Below are 24,763 nucleotides of genomic sequence, written 5' to 3' on the forward strand. Positions count from 1 at the left end.
CTAGGATTATCTTGGACACACGCTGGGGCACTCATAAAGGGCGGCCTGCCCACTCTGATTGATTTATGTTCCCCCCCCCCCCAAAAAAAAGGGGGTAGGGATAAGAAGAAGAGCGGGGAGTGGGGGCTAAGGGTGGCTCTCGTCACTATCTGTTTTTTTTCCCCCCTTTTCCCTAGTACTTCTTGGCCTTTTTCTTGCCGGCTGGCTCATTTCTCCTTTGGCTGTTAATAGCTTTAATGCTGTTTTATGGCATTTCGTGGAGAAAGGGCCACAGTTTAGTGGGCCAAGGGGATGGGCGGTGGTGGGGGTGGAGTTGAACACATTGGGATCTGGATGTGGAACCGAAACGCATGCCAGCGCCAAATGTTTTACATGCGTGCCTTTAAAACACTCCAAGAAAATATATAAACTGGAATTACGACTTACGAGTAAAATGACTTACTTAAATGGCAAAGCTGTGTGCATTTTTGTTAAATGTTCTTCGTGGCACTACCTGGTCACTTCTCGCAGTGCATCTTGGCCGCCACTTAGTGTGGCAACAATGTTTGCGCATAAATAAATTGGAATCGACTGCGGGTGCGGATGCGAATGCGGATGCGGATGAGGGTGCTGGTCTTGGAGCTGTGCGGTGCTCATAATTCCAGCTTTTATTTGTGGGATTTTGGCATGGCATGTCAGTCATGCATCTCTGCATCTCCGCCACATCTCCACGCCGTCTCCCATTTTCTACCCAAATGCTCCTTGGCACCCTTGACCATTGCTCATTCCTCCATTTGCACGCTGATTAATGGCTTTCCGTATTTCCACAGATGATGCCCGACTCCTGTTGCTGTTGCTAAATACGCCGAATTTCTCACCGAACAGCTCGCGCTGAAAGCTGAGCAGAGCGAAACTCCGATCGACTTTGATATCGCATTCACAATGTATCCGGCCAGCGGCAGTGGTGGAGGAGGCAGTGCAGCGACCGCTGCCAAGTTCCAGAATCGCTGCGGATCGCCGCAGTTTGCCAGCGACTATCCGCACCCACATCCGCACCAGCATCCGCACCAGACGACATCGGTGGCGGTGCACAGTGCCCCGCCCGGTGTGGTGAGTGGTGGCTCCATAGCCAGCGGTGGGTCCATGTCCATGCGTCACGGCCAGCGGGTGGTGGCCTCAACCCATCAGCATCCCAGTCAGATGACCCTCAACCACGGCGGCATGGGCCATAACCACGGCATGGGTGTGGGCATGGGAATGGGTCACAATCATGGACATGCGGCGGCCACCTTGGGGCATCCGCACTCGCATTCGCACAACAACAGCAGCAGCAGCAGCAGCGGCGGCGGCCACGGACATGTGGGCTCGCATCTGATCTTCCCCGACGACATGGACAGCATCGAGTTCTGCATGCCGGCGGCGCCCTCCTCCTCGTCTGCCTCCTCGCAGAACGGTCTCGGGATCGGCGACCAGTTGCTCTTGGGCAGCAGTCACGGCGAGGCGTTCACGGAGCGCCGAAGAAGGGGTCACAGCCGGCGCAGCAATCACAAGATGGATGTGGAGCAGCAGGTAGGTTTTCGGGGCGACGACAAGGGTTGCTTTCATGGCTCTAATCCATATTTGAATCCCTTCTCAACCAGGTTAAGTGGTCTCGCAAGAACATCGCTGCCACCATGGAACGCTTCGAGCCCACGCCGAACACACAGTCCTCGTCGTCCACTTCATCGCTGGATTATGGATTTGCAGCCGGCGTGATGACGCCCAGTGGCAGCAGTGCCACAGCCTCGCACGGCGGTGGCGCCTCCAATCCCTCACTGCACGTGGCCTTCAACGGCGGCGGTGGAGCTGTGGGCGGTGGCACAGCCTCCGCATCGGGATCAGGTGGTGGCGTCGGCTCGGGATCCGCAGCAGCGGCGGCGCCATTCAATCATGTCTATTCGTATGCCTACTACGAACCGGGGGCGGCCAAGTGTCACACCAACGTGCCTGCCGCCCAAGGAGCTGGTCCCGGCCAGGGTCACGCCCACCAGGTGCAGTCGAAGAGCCCGCCGCGCAACTCGATACGCGCCCTGCTGGCCAAGAGCTTCCGCTCGAAGAGCAGCACCAACCATGGCGGGCAGTCCACCTCCAGTTCGCCGAGCGCCGAGGAGCGGGATCGCCACACGTACACCACACGCTACGGCACCACCGAGAATCTGTACGAGGAGGTCAGCGATCAGAAGATTCGCAAGGTGCTGTCCGACAATCGGATTGCCAGTGGCTCCAGTGCGGGCAATGTGAAGGAGGAGCAGCGACGGGTGCAGCACAACCACTTTAGGGTGCTCGACGAGCTCAATCTCTCGCTGGAGGCCCTAATAATGCCGCCCACACCGCCGGACGTCAGTCCCAGTCACGCCATGGGCGCCGATGAGCCCAGCACCTCGATGTCCGCCGGTGCAGTGGGTGGCTCGGTGGTGTCCAGCGTGGTGGCGGGACCCTCGAAGACGGCCCAAAGACCACGACGCGGCGGCCTACTGGGCGGTGCGGCTGGTGCTGGGGGCACCTCGAACTCCAGCTCTGCCTCGCACGCCAGCCTGGAGAATCTATCGAGCACGCTGAACAGCATGGAGCTGAAGGATCATGGCCACAGTAGCTGCATCAATCCGGAGTTCGATGAGGGGGACCTCGATTCCGGCTTCAGTGGCAGCGGCAGCAGCAGCGGTGCCAGCTACAACGAGAGTCTGCGGTACTACAAGTCCGCCACGCCCACCGGACCGCTGCACCACCATCACAACCACCACCACCAGCTGCAGCAGCAGCAGCAGGCGCTGCACCACCACAGCCTGAACAACAACACCTTGCCGCACAACCTGCGCAGCTGCCGATCCTCCACCGCGTCGGCCACATCCACATCCAAGAGCAGCATGGCCAGCTGTGGCGAGGATCAGGGCATTGGCATGACCTTGGCTGTGGGCGGCGGTGGCGGCATGATGACGCCCATGCACGAGGGATCCGGCGTCGTGGGCGGCGGTTCATTGTCGCCCTTCAACTATCCACGCCGCTGTTCCGCCGACCAGCAACGCGCTTCGGGCAGATCGATGGCCTCCGCCGTGGGCGTTGGACCCGGTGTGGGCGTGGCCGTGGGCGGAGGCATGGGCGGCGGCAGCATGAGCATGAGCAGCAGCAGCAACGTGGCGCTGTCCACGGGCGCGAAACCCAAGAAGAACTTCTGGACCATGAAACCGTGATGCTACAAAAAGGCGCTGCGTCACATTTGCAAGAAATGGACTATTGTTATGGTGAGTGCAACTCTGAATTGTTTGACTAAATGAAAATTAAGAAGCAAGAACAGTGTAGAAACAAACTTTTGGACTATAAAGTTTCCTATCTTTATATTTAAGCTTTATATCTTATAGTTTATTTCTTTATTGCCATGGTTAATAGTTCAAGAGATAAAATCGCTCAAATCATTAAGTGTTTTTATCAATCAAGAGTCATTCACTTCCCTCACAAAATCACAACGCCAGAACGTCCATTTTTTTTTCCACATCGCCGTGATTGCGATTGTGTTAACCCCTTTCAATAGTTGATTACTTTTTATGGCCATTTTGTCATTTAAGATCATCTGCCATGATTATCGCCGTCGCCATCACCATATTCCCACCCCCTCCACTCAATCCCAAATGCCCAATGCCCAATCCCCAATCCCACATCCCCAATCCCACATTCCCCACTCGGAGCAATCGCTCTCATATCCCGACTGCTTTTGGGCATCAATTTCAACTTTTCAACTTTAATCATAATAAATTTGCGGCCCCGTTTTCCAGCCACGGCCATGGCCATAGCTTATAGCTCCATTTCACAATCAACGAGATACTTCCGCTGTAGAGGAAGCAGATCCGCGCGAGATATAGGTATATATAGATGGTGGAGGGGGGAAGGGGGATGTTGAGGACTATCCGCATTCCCAAGATAATAAATTTATTAACTGAGCGGCCCGACATCATCATTATCTGCGAGAAGCGGGCAAAATGTTTTCATCCCTTCGCCGCCGAAATGAATCAATTAAAACTGATTGAACTTCATAGATTTCCTCCCCCAATACACACACACACACACACACACACACACACACACACACACACATATATATATACTTTTTTGTATCTTGCTCGGACCGAAAAATACGAAAAATTCATTTATAACTGAAACTGGGCTAATCCGCATCGCTCACCAATACTTTTTCTTCTCTTTTTTTTCTGGATTGGTTGTGGGAAGCGCTGCGGATATTCCGGGGCCACATATGCCCCCATTTTTATACTGGTCACGGGGATTACCCCGAATACCCCGATGAGGATGGTTAGCAAAGGGAAATAATGGATGTACGGCAGGGGGGAGTGCAGTGGAGTGGAGTGGTGTGGAGTGGAGTGCCGAACATTAAGGCGCCTGTTGAAATGTCCGCAGACCTAAAGATGCACCCATACCACACTATATCCCATAGCATCTCTCTAACACCCTCTTTAATCCGCTCACTCCACTCACTCCACTCACTTTCCCCATTACGCGCTGTGTGAATAATACCATTATTCATTGCATTTTGTTATAAATCTGTCAATTTGCACAATTGTGCGTACAAGCCAGCGATTCACTCGAAACACAGAAGTCGACTCCAAAAACGGAACATTGTCTTGGAAATGAGAAAAACAGTTGTAATATTTCTGAAAAGTTTATTGAGCTCTAAATGCTATGATATTATAATTTAAATTTAATTTTCAAGATAGCTAATACATTAGTATACTAATTATTACTTTATAAATTTATTTTTTATTTGTTTTGTATTTATGTTTAATTAGTTTGTTAATATGCCGTTTTTTCTCTGAGTGCCAGGATGGTTTATGCTCTATGCAATTCGACAGGGTTTGCAAGGGGATGCAATGTGAGTGCGTCGAGGGTCGGCGGTCGGTGGTCGGGGGGTGGAAAGTGGAGTGTGGGAGGTGGAAAGTGGAAAGTGGGGAGTGGGAGGGCAACACACTTCAGCCCTCGGGGGCAGGGTCGCACATGTGTGGCAGCCGCAGGGTGCACGCTTTCCGCGTTCCTTCCGCTCTTTCTGCGCTTCTCGCATTTCGGCGGCTGCCATAAAAAATCTGTTGCGAAAACTCGGAAATGGCTCCGAAGGCAAAACTATTTTTACTGGGTATTATTGACGCTCTGATGGTTAGCAAATAATGTATAGCAAGGTATACAATAGTCGATCACTCTATTTACACAAACTAAGAGCATTAACAGTTGGTGCAACTATGAACCGAGGTATATATTTATGTTAGTATAATCAAGTATTTACTGAATTCACAAGAACATATTGCAGGGTAGCAAATGCATCGATTCATTTAGTTGTGCAGCCATTTCCTTGACTGTGCGATGTTGTTGTTCCGCTGTTGCTGTTGGTTGTCCGCGTGTTGATTTATATTCGAAACTGCGCCGAGGCGCAACTAATTTGCCTCGGGTGTTAAGTAGCATGTGAAATAAACGCAACGGGAGAAAGCCAAACACATGGGAGAGTGTGGAGGGAAAACTGGGCGTTGGGTGGTTGGTTGGTTGGTTGGTTGGTTGGTTGGTTGGGAAAGCGCTGAAAAGGGAAACTCCAGGCTCTCGGCTTTCGGCTGCATTCAATGCCGTTTGGATGAATGGAAGCATGATAGGCAGCGAACGAGTGTGTGTGAATGGTCCATTGCCGCTCCATGAATAAGTGACCGAGTGCGAGTGTGTGAATCATGAGGACCCGGCAATATATATGCCATATGAGCTACTATATGTGTATAAAGCACTCCTTATTCAATCGCTGCTTATACAGAACATTTATGCGGAGAATTTCCGGAGTCATTTATGAAATCGGCCAAGAATGCGAGCATTCCCATTCATTCAAAATCTCATTCATTTAATTTTCGACCATTCATGCGGAACCTAGCATTCACCTTGAATTGGGGTTATCAAAGCCAAGAAATATATGCACATTCCCATGTTTTCTGCATTTTTACTTATAGTTTAAAGCTTCTGAATTTTTCTTAAATATTTGCTTAAGCTGTTCCTATTACTTTTCGTTTCAAAGCACTTGTGTACCCTTTCAGTGTAATGATGAGTAATAGTAAGTGAATATGTCCACCCACTCATTGCAGTTGATTCATCCTATTCATTTATTCAAGACGACTTTGTAGAGGACATTCGGTTTTTGTGAGCATTTTCTGGGTGCTCCAGACACAAGTTTGGCTACAAGCCCAGACATCTCATCATCATCATCTGTATTAGAATTTAACCCTTGACCCTAACCCTCTGATGATTCCCCAACGCAATCCCCCTTCGTTTTCGTTTCCCTTTATTTTTTTTTTGGGACTTTTCTCATACATGTGACCCAAAACTAGTCCTTGGGCAAGTCTATCTGGAAACGATTTGTGCACACTCGATTTGACAGTCAGTCAGTCAGTTGCTTTCCATTTCCCCCCTTTTATTATGATTTTTTTTTTTTTCTTTGGTTGGGGATGGGAGCTGTGTAACCCTTTGCCGCCCCACAGCCATCGCCCATTTCCCATTTCCCTTTGCACCGAGAATCGTTTAAATGTAGCCAACAATAATAAAACATTTTAAACTTGCGCCGGCTAATAAAGCAAAGAGGGAAAGGAGCGCAAAATGGGGAAAACGAGGAAAAGGAACTTGAAATGAAATCAGAGCCACATCGAAATGGGAAAATGGGGAAAAACGTCTGCTTTTCAGCTCTGGGCAAATATGAAAATAGATCTCGCCAAGAACGACGACGATTTGGGGATTCCAATGCCGGACAATGGAGATAAGGATGAAAAGGATGGAGCCAAAGGAGCCAAAGGAAGGATTGGGGCCAGAATGGCACATGTGCTGGGGAAATCGGGCATAAACATTCACTTAGCCATAATAAAAGCCAAGCCGCACACAAAGTACTCAAATGAACAACATTTCTATTTAAACAGGGAACAGGGGTCAGGGGTCATCACTCCGCCCGCCGGAGGCCAAGCTGGAAATTTGGAATTTGTCAGAAGTTTGGTTGAATGAAGCCTGGTTCCTGGATCCTGAATCCTGTGTCCTGTACTGGTCTGGTTACTGGTGCCTGGTTGACTTTTCTCCGGCTAGATTGCGCCCGACTGATTAAAAATTGAATGATGAAGGCCCCGAGACGCTGGCGCTCACATTGAAATTGTTAAACTTGCCCTGAAGTACGAAAAGCCATCATGCCTTATTCTTATACAACATTGAGAACACCGAAAAAGAAAGCTGAAACTTCAAATATATTATATAAAAGGGAACACAAATGTACAAGTATATTTCAAATCGAACAAATTCATTCAGTTGGACAGCCCTAATTGTTGGCAGTTAGTTTTATTATTTATAAACAAAATGGCACGTTATTTGCTCTGGCATCTGAACAAATGCAATTATTCGGTCAATTTAAATGCAATTCTCGGTGGCAAAAACCCATTCAAAAGTAATTAAAACTATGTAGGCTAACACAGACCGTACAGTGTACATATGGCAACAAATTTTTAATATTGGAAAGAAAGCAGGTGCAAATTAAATCGATAGTTTCTAACCACAAACAATGGCCATTTATTCAATGTTGCTCCCCAATACAGTGTTTTCATTTTAATGTAAATTGCGCTTTTGCTCTTAATACCCCTTCGACATTTACGGCTTTTGTGTGCGTCTCATTTAACCGACTCACATATCCCTAAATCCGATGCGCAGTATTTCTGCGAGTGTAGCTGAGTGGAAGAATGGCGAAGGAAAACCTTAACCCGCTGGCGCCAAAGTCGCGTGGGTAGCTCAATAAATTTGCAAGGACAAGGACCCGTTTGGTCTGGTTCTCGGTCGGTCGTCTGCTCCTTTCATTGGCAAGGCGCCAAGCCAGCGGATCAGATCCAGGTCCAGGGGTATGGCTGCGGATACGGGCGGATGGGCGGATGGACGGGCGGGCACAGAAGGACACACGGACGTACGGACATACGGACAGACGAACGGACAAACGGACGGACAGGGGTGATGGCGTAACGGCGGACAAGGAGCACAATGCCAGGCGTAGAGCAATAACACACAACGAATTTTGGGGGTGGCTCAACGGTAGCTGGTGGTGACATTGTCCGCCTGCGTTCCCTTTCATACTCACTCGTGTACAAGTGCACTGGGAGAAACAGCAACTACTTGGAGATGAGCTGTTGTACTTATAAGTGCTAGGCATGGCGATCTTAGTCGTTTTGTACTTTTGGAAGAGTAAGAATATCTACGGTTTAGAAAACAAAATTCATATTCTGAAGTGAACACAATTTTCCTCAGTGCACACACAAAGAGTCTGAGGAGTACTCCTTGGTTTTCGGGGGTTGTCTAACCAAAATCACCCACCACTCGCCGTCTAAGACGAGAACTGTAGTAAATAATTCTTTAAAGATTTAGAGACACTCCACCCGCACAATTGCAAATTTTTATGAGATATTCGAGGCGGCGGCGTTACGGGGGCGCAGAGGGCGAAAAAAGGGGGAGTGGCGCGTGCTTGTCGCGGCTTTTTAGCTATTTTCGTCAAGGAAATGGAGAGAGGGAGTTCGTCGTCGTTGTCGTCGTCGCCGCCATAAGCCGGCCACATATCAAGATTAATTTTTTCCAAGATAATAAATTCAATGCAGATTAAATGGCAGAGACCATTAAATTATCGACTTGAGGTTCGCTGCGCCCACAGCTGGTGTTGTTGTGGTGCGTGCGTTTCATATCAAGGGGGTTGAACCTTTGGACCTGAATCCCGGTGATTCGGATACGGAATCAAAATCAAAATCAGGGAACTGGGTGAATGTGAATAGCAGAGACCCACTATTTTGGGCCGATTGTTCGGCGGCCTTAAGCTGATGACTGCATTAACATTAACAACGGGCAAACGTGCGTAAAGAGCAATTGATAATGCCAGATGAGATGAACTCGGCTGCGATGATGGAACATGAACATTTGTTGCGCAATCAATTCGCCTGCCAAATGAGACGCAGTAGTCAAAAGGTTTATTCTGTGTGTGAGTTGCCATTGAAGGGTGAAATAAGTCGCACTGCTCGTAATTGATGTGGATTACCGAACTAGCAATCAATATGTATGTGGTCATCGGCACATGGTGCTCATGGCTTCAATTGATTTAAAGTTGATAATGGCCTGAAAAAGTAATCGTTAATTACTTCCATTTTTCCCTTTCTAGTTGTGGAATGTACACTTTTTAGCTCATAGCAAGAAGCCGTGTTTATCGACTTTAAATCCGATTTAAATGGCCACGTTTTCCATCAGCTTGTTTAAGGTTTTATCAGCATGTACTATATGAAAAAATAGCCTAATGGACCGCCGTGGAATAATCTTTATGGTCTTCAGATATTCTGTTGCTTCTGTTAATTCTCCTCCTTTATTCGCGGCCATCGCGCCATGAAAGTTATAATGGAGATGTACAACTTGCCGGGATTTTGCAGATCAGCTTGCAAAAAGAAAACAAAGAAAGAAAATAAAAAAGAAATGGCAGGACTTGTAAGTGAAAACGGAAAACAAAACGCAACGCAGACACATCAATTACGGCAAAGGGTGGCAAGATGGGCAAATCGGGATGGGCAGGAACACAGGGCGCAGCTTCAATTGAACGCGACTCGTTGTCCTTTATTCCGCAGCGTTTGCAGCTCCTTTTTGGCCAAGATGAAGAGTAGTAGCGAGCACACTGCTAAATGCAAACGACAGATCCTCCAACCAAAACCCCCAAACCCAAGCCAACCCATAGCTTTATCTTAGCCCATCAATCAGGACCAGAAAGCTCACAAAAAAAAAAAAAAAAACAAGAAAAATTCCAAAAATACAACCAGGCAGTGCACAACACAGAAATAGAATCTCAAAGTCAATTTTTTGGCAAACAAACAAACCGATTGACGTAGGCCCCTAAAAACCAAAAAAAAAAAACAAAAAACACCATTCCCGTTTTTCCTTTGCTTAATCAATGTGTGGTGGTGGGTGCTGGAAAAACGGGGGGGAAAGCGGGGGAAATAGAAATGGCAATGGCTGGTGAAATGTCAAATGCGTTGATTGGAAAGCCGCCAGCGCGACTAAAAACGCTGGCAAATCGCGCCCGCGTTAATGTGAATGAGATTTGCTGCAAATCAATGGGGTAAAGGTAACGACGAGGGCGCAGGAGAGGTCCAGTTCCCGCCAGACCGCACAATCAGTTTCCGTTTCCGGTCGCTGGCCGCACAATTAAGCGCGGCGGCGGCGGCCATTTTGACCATGTTGCTGTTGCTGATTTTGTTGTTTTTGCTGCTGTTGTTGTTATTGTTGCACGGCGTTGGCTAATAAACAAACGCTGCAAACGAAGTGCGAGCTGGGAAAATTGGGGAACCAAAGGTGCCAAAGCGTTGCTTCTGCTCTGCCAAAAGTGCACTGATCAAAAAAAATATATATTGTATATATTTACCTAAGAAACTACAGATATATTGCATAACATTTGGAAACTACAATATTTCTACAAGCTTAATGAAAGTATTATTATAATACTAATTATATTATTATACTAATGATCAAACTGAAATATTGTTGTTTTCTTTAACTTGTTTAAACTTAATTTTAAAAGTTTTTACATGTATTAAACATGTCATAGATTTCACATTATCTAAGTTGCCCAAGTAAGTGCATTTCCCAAAGATATTCCAAGACGTTCGCTTTACTTTTCCGAGTGCAGTTGGCATTCCTTGTTTGCTTTTGCTGTTGTTGTGTTGTTTTTTTCGTACTTTGGTCTTCGGTCCTTGGTCGCTTCATTAACTGTAAAAAATACACACGCTGTATGTATGTATGTATATATGTACATATGTATGAATGCAAATGATGGCGGGCGGCGGAATGGCACTTGGTTTTTCACTGTCCTTGCCATTATTATGGCCATTGTTGTTGCGCCGTGTCTCTTCACACCTTTATTTGTATTGGTATTGGTATGTGTATTTGCATTTGCATTTGCGTTTGTATTTGTATTTGTGCACAGAACGAGCTGTTGTGGGGAATGCGTTTTTCTTTCGTTTCGTTTCGTTTCGTTTCGTTTCGTTTTGTTTCGTTTGGTCTGGTTTTGTTTGCCGGAGAGCAGCGAACAAACAACGTCGACATTTGGTCATCACAATATACATATATCTCGCGATGGCTGGATTGCTGTGTGCATGTGTGTGTGTTTGTGTGTGCGTTTGGGCTTGGCAAAGGCATTCCAGTGGCGCCCACCACCCCCCGCCCCCAAAACGTAAGCGTTCGGAAGGAGCAAAAGGGGGTGGGGCAAGACTGCCCGCTGCGCCAATTTATGACCTGTCAGAAATTTCCCAACACAACAACACAACAACGTCGACGGCGCGACGGGCAGCGACTTTAAGTGCGCGGCCCCAAAAAGTAGGCAACACTTTCTGCACTTTGCCTTCGTTGCATGAAGAAGGGGGGAGGGGAAGAAGGGGCAACTGGCCCACCACAAGGTGTCCTCATTTAATGGGATTAATAAAGTTTAAACGTGCTGCAGCCTGCTTTAAAGTTTTACACAATATAATAGCTAGCTTGCTATATATATTTTACTCGATATAATTAGAGCTTAGGACGTGTAAATGGCACTGGAGTACTCAACTTAATTTCGTTTCTAATTTCTGTATTTAATTTTTTACCAAGCCCTTAGCACACATTTTGGCCAAACCCCACTTGACCACATGCAATGATTGTCCCAATCAAGTTCATATTTCCCCCCACGCTCCCAAAATGATGCATTAACAGGGCGACAGATGGTGTCCTTTTCAATATCTGCGCACGCCAGACATCACAGACATCACAGCCATCACAGCCATCAGAAGAGCCATCAATACATAATCAGTTTTAAGTTTGCCTTCCTGCTTGCGCTTGCGAGGCAATTCGTGTTTATTGCAATTTATATAAAGTCTCTGACACGCCCTTTCACCCTGTTATTCGCAGCCCCTTTTGGGTGCGAGACGGACCCCTTTTGTTACCAGCAATATTTTCACTTGCCCAAAATCGTTTTCTTCTCCTGCCTTCACTCGTTTCGCCTGACGCGCAGATTTAATATTTCCGCACTATTGTCGGCTGGGCAGGTGCTTCCTCTGCCTCCCCTTTTCACCTGGCATCCAGGAGGGGGGGGGATGGGGTGTTGCCATGACGTTTTCAGAGGGGGGGGCGGGGGCATATGTCACATGTCGGTGCCACGCCTTTGGGGACAGGGGTGCCAGAACAGAGGAACGCTTCATGTGGAGGTGTTTGCTCTTACCCCTCGCCTCCGCCCCCTGCCACGCCCCCCTCGGCTCAATGATGCCTTTTGACGGCTTTTGACTTTTTGGCTCTTTGGCATTGTTGTTGTCGCCTGCTGTGTATTTATATTGACGCTTTTTTACGCACACACACCCCATGCAGCGAGACAGCTGTGGTCGATATAATAGTTGTGGTCTATTCCTCTGGCTCTTCCATTTCAATTTGAATAGTTAATTTAATTACGTTTTTTTCTTTGTAGTTGCGTCTGAAACCACTGCATAATTTCATTTAATTGTCCGTTTATGTCTGGAAATTTATAGCCGACATTTATGTTGATGCAGTTTAGATAATGAATCAAACATTGTACTTACGAACAAAAAATATTACCCAATGGCATTAAACAATATGTTAAGCATATATATTTCATATATACAGCTGCGAAAAAAAAAATAGCACCACTTGCCCAGTAAAACTTTGAATAAGTCTCCTATCTACAATTTTGGGTTTAAAAGGATCTGAAATACCTTTTTAGAAAGGTTAAACAATTCACTTTTTAGAAAATAAAAAAAAATCACAATTGTTCTATGAATTCTTAACTTATTTATGGAACTTTATGAAAAATGACAAAAAAGGGCGAAAAAAATAATAGCACCACTTCATAAAAAATGCTTTAAACATAAAATATAAACTTAACAGTAACAAATTCATTAATAACAAGTGATTGTATATTAAAACTACGCCGATCCCATTAATTTAGTATTTGGTAGTGTATCCTTTATTAGCAATAACAGCTGCGCAACGCTTTGGCATGGAGTTAACCAGGTCCTGGCACCGTTTTGGGGTTATATTGCTCCAGGACTCCTTAATCACGGTCCATAGGCTTTCGTTATTAGTTGGCTTAAAAGCTGCAACTGCCTTTTTAATATCCGACCAAAGGTTTTCGATGGGATTGAGGTCTGGCGACTGCGCAGGCCACTCCAGAACATGAACTGATTTATTTTGGAACCATTCCTTGGCTTTCCTGCTGGTATGCTTGGGGTCATTGTCTTGTTGGAAGACCCATTTTAGCGGCATATCATATTTAGCAAAGGGTAGCATCACCGTCTCCAAAATATCCACATACACATGCTGATCCATTATGGTTTTTATCCAATGTATTGGTCCAACTCCATAGTAAGAAAAACATGCCCATACCATTACACTGGATCCGCCGTGTTTAATTGCTTCTACTGTGTCGTTTGGCTTATATTCGGTGTTCCTAGGGCGCCTTACATTCGATCAAGATCCATTGCCACCAAAAAAAACCACCTTGCTCTCATCTGACAATAAAAAGTTCGTCCATCTTTCGCATGGCCAATTTAAATGTTCCTTGACGAACTTAATGCGTTTGGGTATGTGTCTCCCATTTAAAAAAAGGACCTTTCCTTGGACTACAGCCTTTTAAACCATGTTCCCTTAGACATGTGTGAACTGTTTGCACTGTTGCGGATATGTTGAGATCCTTTTTCAGTTCGGTAGGAGCTTTAAATGGATCCTTCTTGCTCTCGGGCACTAGCCTTTTGAAGAGATGGGTGCCCAATGATTGTTTTTTCCCACGTTTTTCGGGATTCTCGTTGTAGGTGATTACATTTCCTATAATTTTGTTTGAGCATTGAAGGATTTGGCCAATATTTCTAAAAGATTTTCCTTCAGAAATGAGTTTTTTGGTCAAGTCAAGTTTTTCTTCAGTACAGTGCTTTCCACGTCCCATTTTAATGATTTTTTTAAGGAAATTTTTTAAAAATTGTTTTCGAAATAATAGAACAAGTGTCAAGTTTCATAACCACATGCTTTTTACCAAAGCAATCCTTCGATTATTATTGATTATTTGAAAAAACCGATAGTGGTGCTATTTTTGTTTTCGCCTCATTTTAGACCTTGCCGCCCAAAAAAAATTATAAAAAATGAAGGTATGAACAATTCAAATTTTTTTTTTCTTTTTTGGATGGGAAAAATATCTAGCATTATGCGAAAAATCAGTATTTGGTTCTATCGGTACCTTAACCTTAATTTATTTGATCGATAACAAAAAAAGGTATGGTGGTGCTATTATTTTTTTCGCAACTGTATATTTTAAATGTAATTAATAGCAAAACCTTTAACCAACGCGCAAAAAAAGCTGTTTGAAAATGCAATGTGTTTTGCGAATGTTTTTCAGTATTTTGCCATAAATATTCAGTCGAAACACATTTTTTTACACCCTGTGCTGTGCGATTTTTTTTGCGACCTCAAATTGTAGGCGTTTGTATCCCTGACTCCATTTATCTCTTTGGCACTCTCATATTTTTTGCCCAACTTTTTGCAGCCGCTTGTGGATTTTGATGTCTGGCCGAAACGCAACGAGCCACACAATGACCGACAAGCAACTGACAGCCGCACCACCCACCCACCCAACACGCACCACTCACCACCCACCCACTGTCCACTTGCACCACCAAACAACACAGCCTTCCATTCTCTCATTCACCCATTCAGTCATTCAGTCAATCATGCAGCCATTCAATTTATCGTTGACTTAACTTTTTGATGGTTACAAAATGAAATTTATGGAAACTTTGCAGCGCCGCTCTTCCTCACTTTTCACACTTTTCACCAGTGAACCGGAAGTGATGGGCACACAGATATGTTGGTACCTATTTGAAGAGGTTTTCAGCTGGCAAAAGGTACCATAAATTAACTCAACGTTTGTTTTCTGCTCGGTTAATTAGGAAGCTCCAATGAATTTTGCTGGCGAGGCAAACATTACTGACGTTGGCTCACTTTAATGGCTCCATTAGTGATGCAGATGATATTAAGAAGCTTTAATTAAGAATTAAAAATCAAAGCTTTAAGTTTACTAGCTAGAAAACTTACATGTCACTTAATATGGGAATTCACAATTTTACTGATTGATATAGATGTATATATACCTTTAAACTGGAATATTGCTATTGGTTTTAGTTACATCATATGCCAGTAGTAATAGCAGTACCTTTTGCAGTAGCATCACTGGCATGTCGCACACCCTTTCCCGCACCCAGAAAACCAGGCGAAAACCCATGGCCCAAACCGAAGGCTTGACACTTGTGTTTGGGCATCCATCAGAAGTCGAGTCTGGACCGAAAAGCGAGTGTTATCTTTGCGGTCGCATCTATAATGGGTTTTGTCACGTTGCAGACGAGTCTGCACCCCATGTACCTCCCCTCCCCTTCCCGCCCATGTGACCCCTGACCCTCTGGCGGGGCATGAAAACGCACGACGACATCAATAAACTTGAAACAAGCAGGTGAATGGGAAAGGGAAACGGAAAGTGAAGGGGAGGGGAGCTGCAGGGTGAGCTCTGTATGAATAGGATGGGTGGCTTATTCAAAATACATTTGCCTGCTAAAGCCGATTTTAAAACTCAGTCCAGTTTTGGGTCAGATCAGCACGGTTTAAACTCCCACCCCCACCCCCACCCCCTTTGGAGCCCCCCATCTGGCTTGCCCAAAAAGTGCTTAATAACTTTGGCACCAAATGGCCAGCCCAGCGACAAGTGCATCAAATTGTCAGACCTATGCGCCCACTGTTGACTTTGGCCGAACAACCCGGCAAAACATAATTGTTAAAGTCCGATCCACTGCTCCTCCCACCCTCCCATATTTTGCGGTTAAATGGGGGGGGGGAGTGGTTCGGGGATCCAGCCCCTCCTCCACTTGGAGGACGCCCAATGCCCAATAAAGGCACATGCATGCAACAATAAATAAATTAGAACAAGGTGCGGTGTGACAGGGCCCAAGCCCATATTACGAGTACACTGCGAGAAAGGTGGCTTAAAGAGGTTAAACAGATAAGCAGTAAATTGGGACTCTGTTGCTTGCAAGCTGAATTTCTCCCTGAGTTTCTCACAAAAGGTGTTCAAAGGTATGCAACAATATATTTCAAATCCTTTAAAAATGGTGCTGCACAAAATGTGATGTTGTATTGCAATATATGTTTGTATATGAGCTGCCTGTTGGTTTTATTGCATTTTCAGGGAATTTGCACAGTGTTTAAGCTGTCGCTTAATAACGGGTTAGTCAGGTGGGTGGATGAGTGAATGGGTGGTACTTGGAGGTGGGGATGGGGTCTGCAGATAGGACTAACGTTTTGTTGTCTGCTTGGCAGTCAGATGCAATTTATTGATAATATGCGGGGCACAGGAAGGACTAAGCAGGGAGCCAAAGGAGGCAAAGGAGTACAGTGGTGGAGTACAGGAACTACAGGAGTGCTGGTTGGTTACCCCTGAAAGTCAGCGGCAACTTTATGAGAATGCGACCTTTCTGCCATTATGTTGGTTATTTACACACACACTTGGCCACAGATGTCGAGGCAGTGCGCCAAAAGCCAAAAGCCAAAAGCAACAGCAACAGCAAAAGCTGAAGCCGAAGCTGAAGCACAAAATTTGTTGCACAAATTGTGGCAACAAATTTTAGCGCAGACAATATTCAGTTGGTTCAGGAAAAGTCGACCAAAAAGGGGAAGTGAGTACATGCCATGCTCGTAGTATGGTGCTGGCACCGGAAGTGGATAAAAGAAGGAGCTTCCAAAAGTCAATTGCTGGAATCTCCTCACTTGACTTGACCAAAAACCCGAACTTGTTGAACCCTGTATGGCATCACAGTTCAATCGGTTAGGGTTTCAATACGTACTGGATTTCTAGACCGAAGTGCAGCTGAATAAATGCTATTAAATTCACAAAATGTAGCAACAGTTTACAGCATTCAAATACAAAAAAAAAAAAAAAAAAAAATTGAGAAACATCACATCAATGGCAAATAACAAAACAAAATACGAAAGTTATTTAAATCAAGTACCACACAAGCGAAAACTAATTTTACAGCACAATGATTTTGATTCAGAGTATTTTCATATAGTGTACAAAATATTTATTTCGGCAAATGCTGCAGCTGGCTTTTATATTTGTACAGCACAAAAACACCATTTCGTTATTTTATACATTCGACTATTTGAAAGGGTTAATTTTATAGCTTGAACATTGCAACAGAATTAAACCAAAACTATTATACAGCATGCTGCAACTAAACAACAGTCTTATAGTTGTAGTTATGTATAAAATAAACAATAGATCTGAAATCTAACAAATTGTTTCGCTCTCCTTTTCCAGGAATACAATACAAAGACTGCCTCATGCCATGCCATCCACTATTACCACCAAACCAACAGCGGCAGCAGCTATAACAACAACTACAGTAGCCGTCGTCACCATCAGCATCAGCAGCTGACGTCATCAGGGTCAACGTCATCGTCCACATCATCACTGCAGCCGCCCCAGAAACGCTACTCCCTCGCCCAGGATCGTCTCAATCCCTTCGAACTGGATATCTGCGATCCTGGAGAGATGGGCAGTCAGCAGAATGAGGAGGAGGAGGACGACGAGGAGGAGGGGGAGGGGGAGGAGGAGGAGGAGGAGGAGGAAGAGGAGGAGCCAGGGAGAAGTTACTACCAGAGGAGCCAGATGAACCGGAGGCGGCGCCACTACAAGTACGACGCCGTGGAGGAGTGCTGTCGTCCGATTTGCCAGGAGCAGCACTACGGCTCCATAGCGGATATGTTGTAAGGGGGAGAGGGGAAGCGGAAGAGGAAGAGGAAGGGGATACGGATACGGATTCGGAATCACTTAAAAGCGAAACGCAAGGTACCTACAACAAAGTAACTAAAGAGAAATGCATGAAATAGGAAAAGAGTATGAAGCAAAGAGAATTAGCACGTATAGAGAGAATGAAAGAGAGAGAATCCCCCTGAAATGCAGAATGTAAGCGATTATAGCGATTGTGGCGATAAACGATAAGCGATAGGCGATAATCGATATCCGATGACAGAGTTGAGCATGTTGAATAGATGTATACCGACGTTTTTTTTCCTGGCGGCTGATGAACATTTTAAACTAATCGTTACTAAGCACAGAATTGATAAATATATATATTCAAAATATATGTTTTATTAAACATCTGGCAGATCTGGCACCGCTAATTAACTGTATGTTAGGCATATATCCATATAGAATATATGTAACCCGCACTCACCACACGCAAACACAGACACAAGCACACACAACCACATACATATATATATAAAGATATTTATATATACATATATATAAATATATATATGTATATTTATTAATGTACATACGAACTACATATGTTAAAGCGAATTTTTTTTTATTGCATCTGACTAGAAATACGTGAGCGCGATAATTTTTTTGTGGATGAACGTGGAGAATAGATCTAGAAGATTGCACCACCATGTTGTCTGCGCGTAAAGCAAACATGATCATTAATTATATATAAATCTAAATATATACGATTTTTTTTTATTATTTATAACCTAGCAATGCTTGTACATAGAGTAAAGATTGTGGATTATAACTATACGAATATTAATCTTAATAAAAAAGGAATATTTAATAAAACGTGTTTTTTTTTTGGTAACCTAAGCTCTGAGTGTTAAACGAATTGTAAATAAATTTGGACACATAAACAATTTAATTGATGCACATCCCATAAAAGAAAGGGCTTAAACAAAAGCCAAGAAATGGATGAAAACAAAAACGAAATACTATATGTTTGTCAATGCCTGTCAACTTTTCGCATACGATCGAGTAGCGAAAAGAAAACCAAATCGATGGAAAAGCATTTAAAAACCCAAACCCTACAAAAGTAAATGTGTAATTTATGTGCATGTAGTTGAAACCGAAACAGTTGGCGAGTTGTTCCACTTACTTATTGAAAAATGTGTCTTAAGCCAATGCATATATAAGCCCATACATACCTATGTGTATACTAATGATAAATGGTAAATGTACACACCTCCACACATCCACACAGCAGGCGCAGCTATACAGCTATACAGCTATACAGCTATAGAGAAACATTGTAAGAATTTCATTTCCATTTCGAAAACTTTCCCCAGCCAAACAAAAGTCCATTTTCACCGACTCAACTTCAACAATGGGGGAAAAGAGCTCTTCAAATGCCAGCTGCAAGACCTCAGGCATCGTCCGCAAATGAGTTCCTGAAAACAGCGAATCCCAAGTATTTCGTGTAATTCTAGAATATCATTCTTTGTCCATTTGAAACCTCTAAAAGAAAAAGTGTCCGAAAGTATGCAGCAGTGTTTTGTACTTTGTAAGTCGAAACACAGCACAAATTTTGGCCTTTCTTCCGGTGATTTTAAATAGAGTCATGTGCAAGCTTTTCCAAAACTTGATTTTATTGTTTTGAGAGTAAAAAGTATCAAGTAAATACATATTCCTACCAATAACATCAATCTAGCTGGGGGTTTTCGAGAACTTTTCGTGCACCGTGCACTTTTCAAGTCCTGTCTATTTCCAGTCCACAATTAGAAGCAAACGAAGATGAGGAGGCGAAGCACTATAGGGGAAATTCTAGAATCAAGTTGTAGCAACAATGGGAAATCCGATTGTCGAAAGTGGCGTCCAACGCAGGCGCACTTTCCACACACAGCACACAGTAACAGATGCAGATGAAAATGAAAATGAAAGAAAACACACGCAGACAGACATGCATATACGAATTACAAGAAGAAATTACAATTTTAAATTCCCAAGCTGCACTTTGCAGACTTTTAAATGTCTACATAAAATATTAAACGCGAAGTAACGCAGAAAGGCGCATTAGATATTGGATAAATCGTAAAATAAAGCAAAGTTTTAGCACCACAACCAAGTATATGTATAACGAATATGGGGATGGGGATAAAGATCTCGATCCCGATCACGATCCCAAGACCGATCATTATTTCGATTTCGATTACGATCAAGAGTGCTGGCGTTCTTTGGGTCTCGCTAGATTTGCTTTGCTTCAGCCATCGCCCGATTTTGCTTTGCCGGTGAATTTTGCGTTCGAAACTTTGGTTTTTCCCCCAAACAAAAAGCTTAAAATGTGATATTTTATAAAAACTAATAAAAACTTTATAAAACGTAACGAAAGAACGCAGCACAGAACTACATAAATACATATATAGACAAGCGATACCGATACCGATACCGATAACGATACCAACAACAACGGGCATTTAAACGAGGGTAGTTTACACCTTATTATGATTAATTATTGTATTGTATGAATTAATTATTATTATACTAAGTTAAGCGAAACTGTAAGTAACGTTATGCATATTAATTACCAGAGAACAACGTTTTAAGTCTAAAAGTGGAACTTGGCGAAAAAACTTGGCCTAGAAACGAGAAAAGCGCAAAAGAATTAAATAAAGATCTAATGCAAAACGAAAAACCCCAAAAGAAACGAACTTTTTCCTTCACTTGCCATCCACACAGTGGGCCGTGTGGAACTCGAACATGTTGCATCATGCCGCTGCATCCAGCCACGTTGCAGTTGCGTGTTGCGTGCGCAACACGTTCGATCGAACACGCATTGCATACTTTTGGGCCGGCGATACTTGTTGATTTAATGCTCTGATTTGGGTTGAAGTCTCCTCTGCAGCGGCGATCTGGTGGGGATCTTTGCTATAGAGGATCCAAAAATTGGTATAAAATTTGGTAAAAAGGTAAGAAATCTAATCGGTTAATAATGTGTTCAAATATTTGTTAAAGGCATAAACTTTGTCGTTGAACTAAACCATTTAATGGTATTTATTTAGTAAGTATAAAGGCTTTTAATTATTGGCACTGCTTGTGTTCTATAAGTATGTCTTAAAAAATGACCTAAAAACATTGAAAATTATGGTAAAATCAGATACAAATAAGATAAGCAGTTTTAGATACATTGTGATGAGAATTTAAAGTGAATTTGCCTTCGGAGCATTTAAACACTAAATATCCTTAAAAGTAATTACATTTTTCATTTATTGAGTTCAGCCTTCAAATAATAATGATTTTCTTAATACTTTTATAAGCTTGCACTACTTTAAGAGGATTTAAACATTCTTCTTCGTGCAACTGTTCATAGACGAATAATCCAATTTGGCAATTTAACAATCGATTCAATCAGTTGCGAAATTTTCACCATTTTCACAATTTTCACAAGAGCCGAATTATTGGCAATTTGTGCATCATCATTTGCATACTGCATCTTTTGTTAGTTTTGCAATTATATTGTTTAAAATATTATGATTAAAAATGTGAACGCTTGACTGCGTCGCTCGCATTTTCTGAGTTTTCTCAGCTTTGCCACCATCGCTGTTTTCACTTCTACCCAAGACTTTTCAGGCGGCTGGAAAAGCGCTCTGGAGCGGAAAATCCGCTTGGCAATTGCCAAGAGCTATGAGCCATGAGCCGAGAGCCATGAGCCATGAGCCAAGAGCCCGGCCATCCGTCCAAATATCCATCCATCCAGTTAGTGCCAGTCCGATTCCAAGTCCGAGTAGAGTCAGTGGCAACTGTGGAGCAGCGGCATTATGCAACAGCTTGCATTTGGGCTCCATTCCTATTACTGCCCCTGGCTTATTGTTATTATTATTGCCGCTTTTTGTGTGCCACTTTTTGCCGACCTAATCTCAACTATACTCCCCATCTGCAGAATGCCACGGCATGGGTTTCATCTGCGTTTCAAGTGGCAGTGGCAGACTTTGCCCGAGAGCATGCCACATAGTTCCTAAATCGCTGGCATAGATAACAAATAAATGTTAAATATATCCCGATGCTATCTTGTTGTTCTAGCTTTATTCACGAGGCTAGTGAAACTGTTTTCATACTATATTTACGCAAGAAAATGAATGCATCTTCATTAGTGAATTAGGCCACAGCCAAGCCATTGATTAATCTATTAATTCATACTATTTAGTAGGTTTTACTTAAGATCTCAAGTATAATCATACTGATGCACACCATTTTATTATTTAGGTACTTTTAAGACACATGCATACATGAACATTTAGAACTAGGTGTCGATAATGTTTAGACTAATTATAAATCTATGCATTCCTCCATGCACTACACCAACTATCGCTAATACCCTACAATATGTTTGCAAAACTTTCCCGAATGGAGCTGTTTATAAACATCGGAATGTGGCCCAAAATAGCAAAGTAGCTGACAGCGTAATTAAAGCTGCGTTTCCTGGTCTAGATTTCAGGATTTTCTTGCAGTTTTCCCACCATTTTATTCCTGTATTCCCGTCGTGTGTTTCGCATGGAAATTGCGAGTCGGCTGTTCAGTACTGTTTTGTATCTGTAAAGCAATTAATAATAATTGGCCCTAAAAACCCCTTTTCGCAGTGAACGGTGGGCGTTGGTTTTGGGATAGGATACCCACAGGATGGGCGAGGATACCCATGATGGGCAAGGATGGACAAGGATGGACAAGGATGGGTCAGGATGGCCAGGGTAACCGGGGCTCTTGGGGTCGGGTTTCGGTCTGGGAACTGTGACGGCTATTTGCAAATATTTACAACATCCGCTGCCCGTTCAGCACAAACAAAACCAAACACCAGCACAATTAAACACACACACATCCACACATCCGCACGCGAACGGACACTCGTGTGGGTGTGTGTAATTGTGGGTGACTGTGTGTGTGTGTGTGTGTGTGTATGTGTGTGTTGTAAGTGGGGGAAACGAGAGGCACGCACAAGGGCAGGGCCTCTCACTCGCACATGTGACTTCTGTGCGGGGGGCAAATAAAAGTTCTGAAATGCGATTATCTTGATGAATTGGAATTTGAATTTTAATTCTCTGCTTTCGGACAGATCCACCACCAAGTGGGTGGTCATACACGGTGAGGAATTTGCACTACTTTCGTTTTCTATTACTCTTTAAGACTGCATGGCTTTTTGTGCTGCTTTTCCTGAACCAAGGGTGCATCTAATGTGTGGACTATACAGCATACTTTTAATCAAAGTGTATAGTATATGCATGAAAGATCTTTTAGTTGGGTTAAAAGTACTGCTGATTTTTCTCAGTGCACCATCCTGGGTGGCTGGCATGTACATGTGTGCTGGATGTGCGTGGCGAGTGTTCCATGGCAGACTCCTCGCCGAGGGCCATCCACTTATTTACCCCGAAAAAGTTCTCGCATTACCCGGCAAACAATTTGTTGTTGTGTGCAGCGTCCATTTCAGCTGGCGGACACCGACACGGACATGGATAGCAGCCCACCGTGTTTTTTTTTCTCAGTGCATTGCCACACTCTATCAGCATCATCATCATTACGATCCTCCGCCGAGAATCATCATCATCAGAGTCGCATCAAGTGCCTCGCTGGGTTTTTGTACCTGTTGTAATTGCATAACCGTCGGGGGCGTACTAACACATACATGTGTGTGTTTGTGTGTGTGTGTGTGCACTTGTATCTGTATCCGTTGGCAGCCCCATGTGCGTACCTGTAACTCTGTAGCTGTATCCGTATCTGTATCTGTGTCACAGGCAATTCTCAAAAGCATAAAAGTCAAATTTGTCGCATGGCCCACGGAGACTGTGCCCCAGCGTCAGTTTTGTATTTCCCACAGCAGCCGCAGGCCCAGACAACTCTCTCCTCCTAAGCCCCCTCCTTTCCTCAATTTCCTCCATTTTCCCCATTCCCCCCACCCGCACCCCACCCCCTGCTCATCAGCATCGCTACCTTTCACTTTGGAGGAGGAGAGACGCACAGGTAATTGGCTTTGGTTCCCGCATCTCAGGCATATGGATACATTTAGGTACAAGATACAAGGCGCAGCTGCCTCGACTAACAGATACCCAGCACACGAGGATTTAGCTCTTTGCTCAGCCTATGATATTTGTACATTCCTTGCGTTTCATCCAATGGGGTATTTATTATTATCTATCGCTATTTAATGAACTTTCGCCTTTGTTTTGCAGCCAGTGCATAGTTAACCCATTTGACAGGGGTAAATGTTTTTGAAGGGTTCTCCACCGCAGGCTTATACATATATGTATGTGGGAAACAGGTTGAGGGACAAATCCCTGGAGTGCCGAGCCGAACAAATAGGGGTCTCCAAGGTATCGAAGGTAGCCAGGGTAGCCAAAAGGATGCGTATCTGGAAGTGGAACTGAAACTGGCGTTCGGGGCTGGGATCGGCACTCGGGGACTGCGTGAAGTGGCTACAATGGTGGGTACAATGGCCACGCAACCAGGAGCAAATCAGGAGCAGAAGCAGAAGCAGTATCAGGAGCAGGAGCAGAAGCAGGAGCAGAAGCAGGACCAGGACCAGGACCAGGACCAGGACCAGGCAGCCGCTCCGTGCTGAAAATACCAAGGAGAGCAGGGCAGCTCGCAAATGAACTCCGGCGTTGACACAGCATCCCAAGTGCGATGGGCGATGTGAGATGGCGATGTGCCATGTGCAATGTGCAATGTGCGATGACAGGGAGGCCTAAGAACAGAGCAGCGAGCATAAAAGCCACACACACACAGTGGAGTTATGCAGCAATTAGTGCAGCAGATTCTTTTGTCATCGCAGTCCGAGAAGAATTCTCGCATTATTAGCCAGGTGGCGAAGGTGGCTCCGCACTCCGACGTGAGCTGGAT

General features: G+C 44.4%; 1 protein-coding gene across 1 annotated transcript in view; it reads left to right on the forward strand.

Moving 5' to 3' along the window:
* LOC120455991 (midnolin homolog) overlaps positions 1–17,556 on the forward strand; it is an 88,259-nt gene extending 70,703 nt beyond the window's left edge. Inside the window, exons 5-7 of the mRNA XM_039642548.1 lie at positions 810–1,548; positions 1,620–3,257; positions 17,420–17,556. Of these exons, the coding sequence (XP_039498482.1) occupies positions 922–1,548; positions 1,620–3,206 (2,214 nt within the window). The 5' untranslated portion in view covers positions 810–921 and the 3' untranslated portion in view covers positions 3,207–3,257; positions 17,420–17,556. The remainder of the gene's footprint in view (positions 1–809; positions 1,549–1,619; positions 3,258–17,419) is intronic.
* The last annotated feature ends 7,207 nt before the right edge of the window (positions 17,557–24,763 follow it).

Source organism: Drosophila santomea, chromosome X, assembly GCF_016746245.2.
Source record: "Drosophila santomea strain STO CAGO 1482 chromosome X, Prin_Dsan_1.1, whole genome shotgun sequence".
Classification (NCBI taxonomy): Eukaryota; Metazoa; Arthropoda; class Insecta; order Diptera; family Drosophilidae; genus Drosophila; species Drosophila santomea.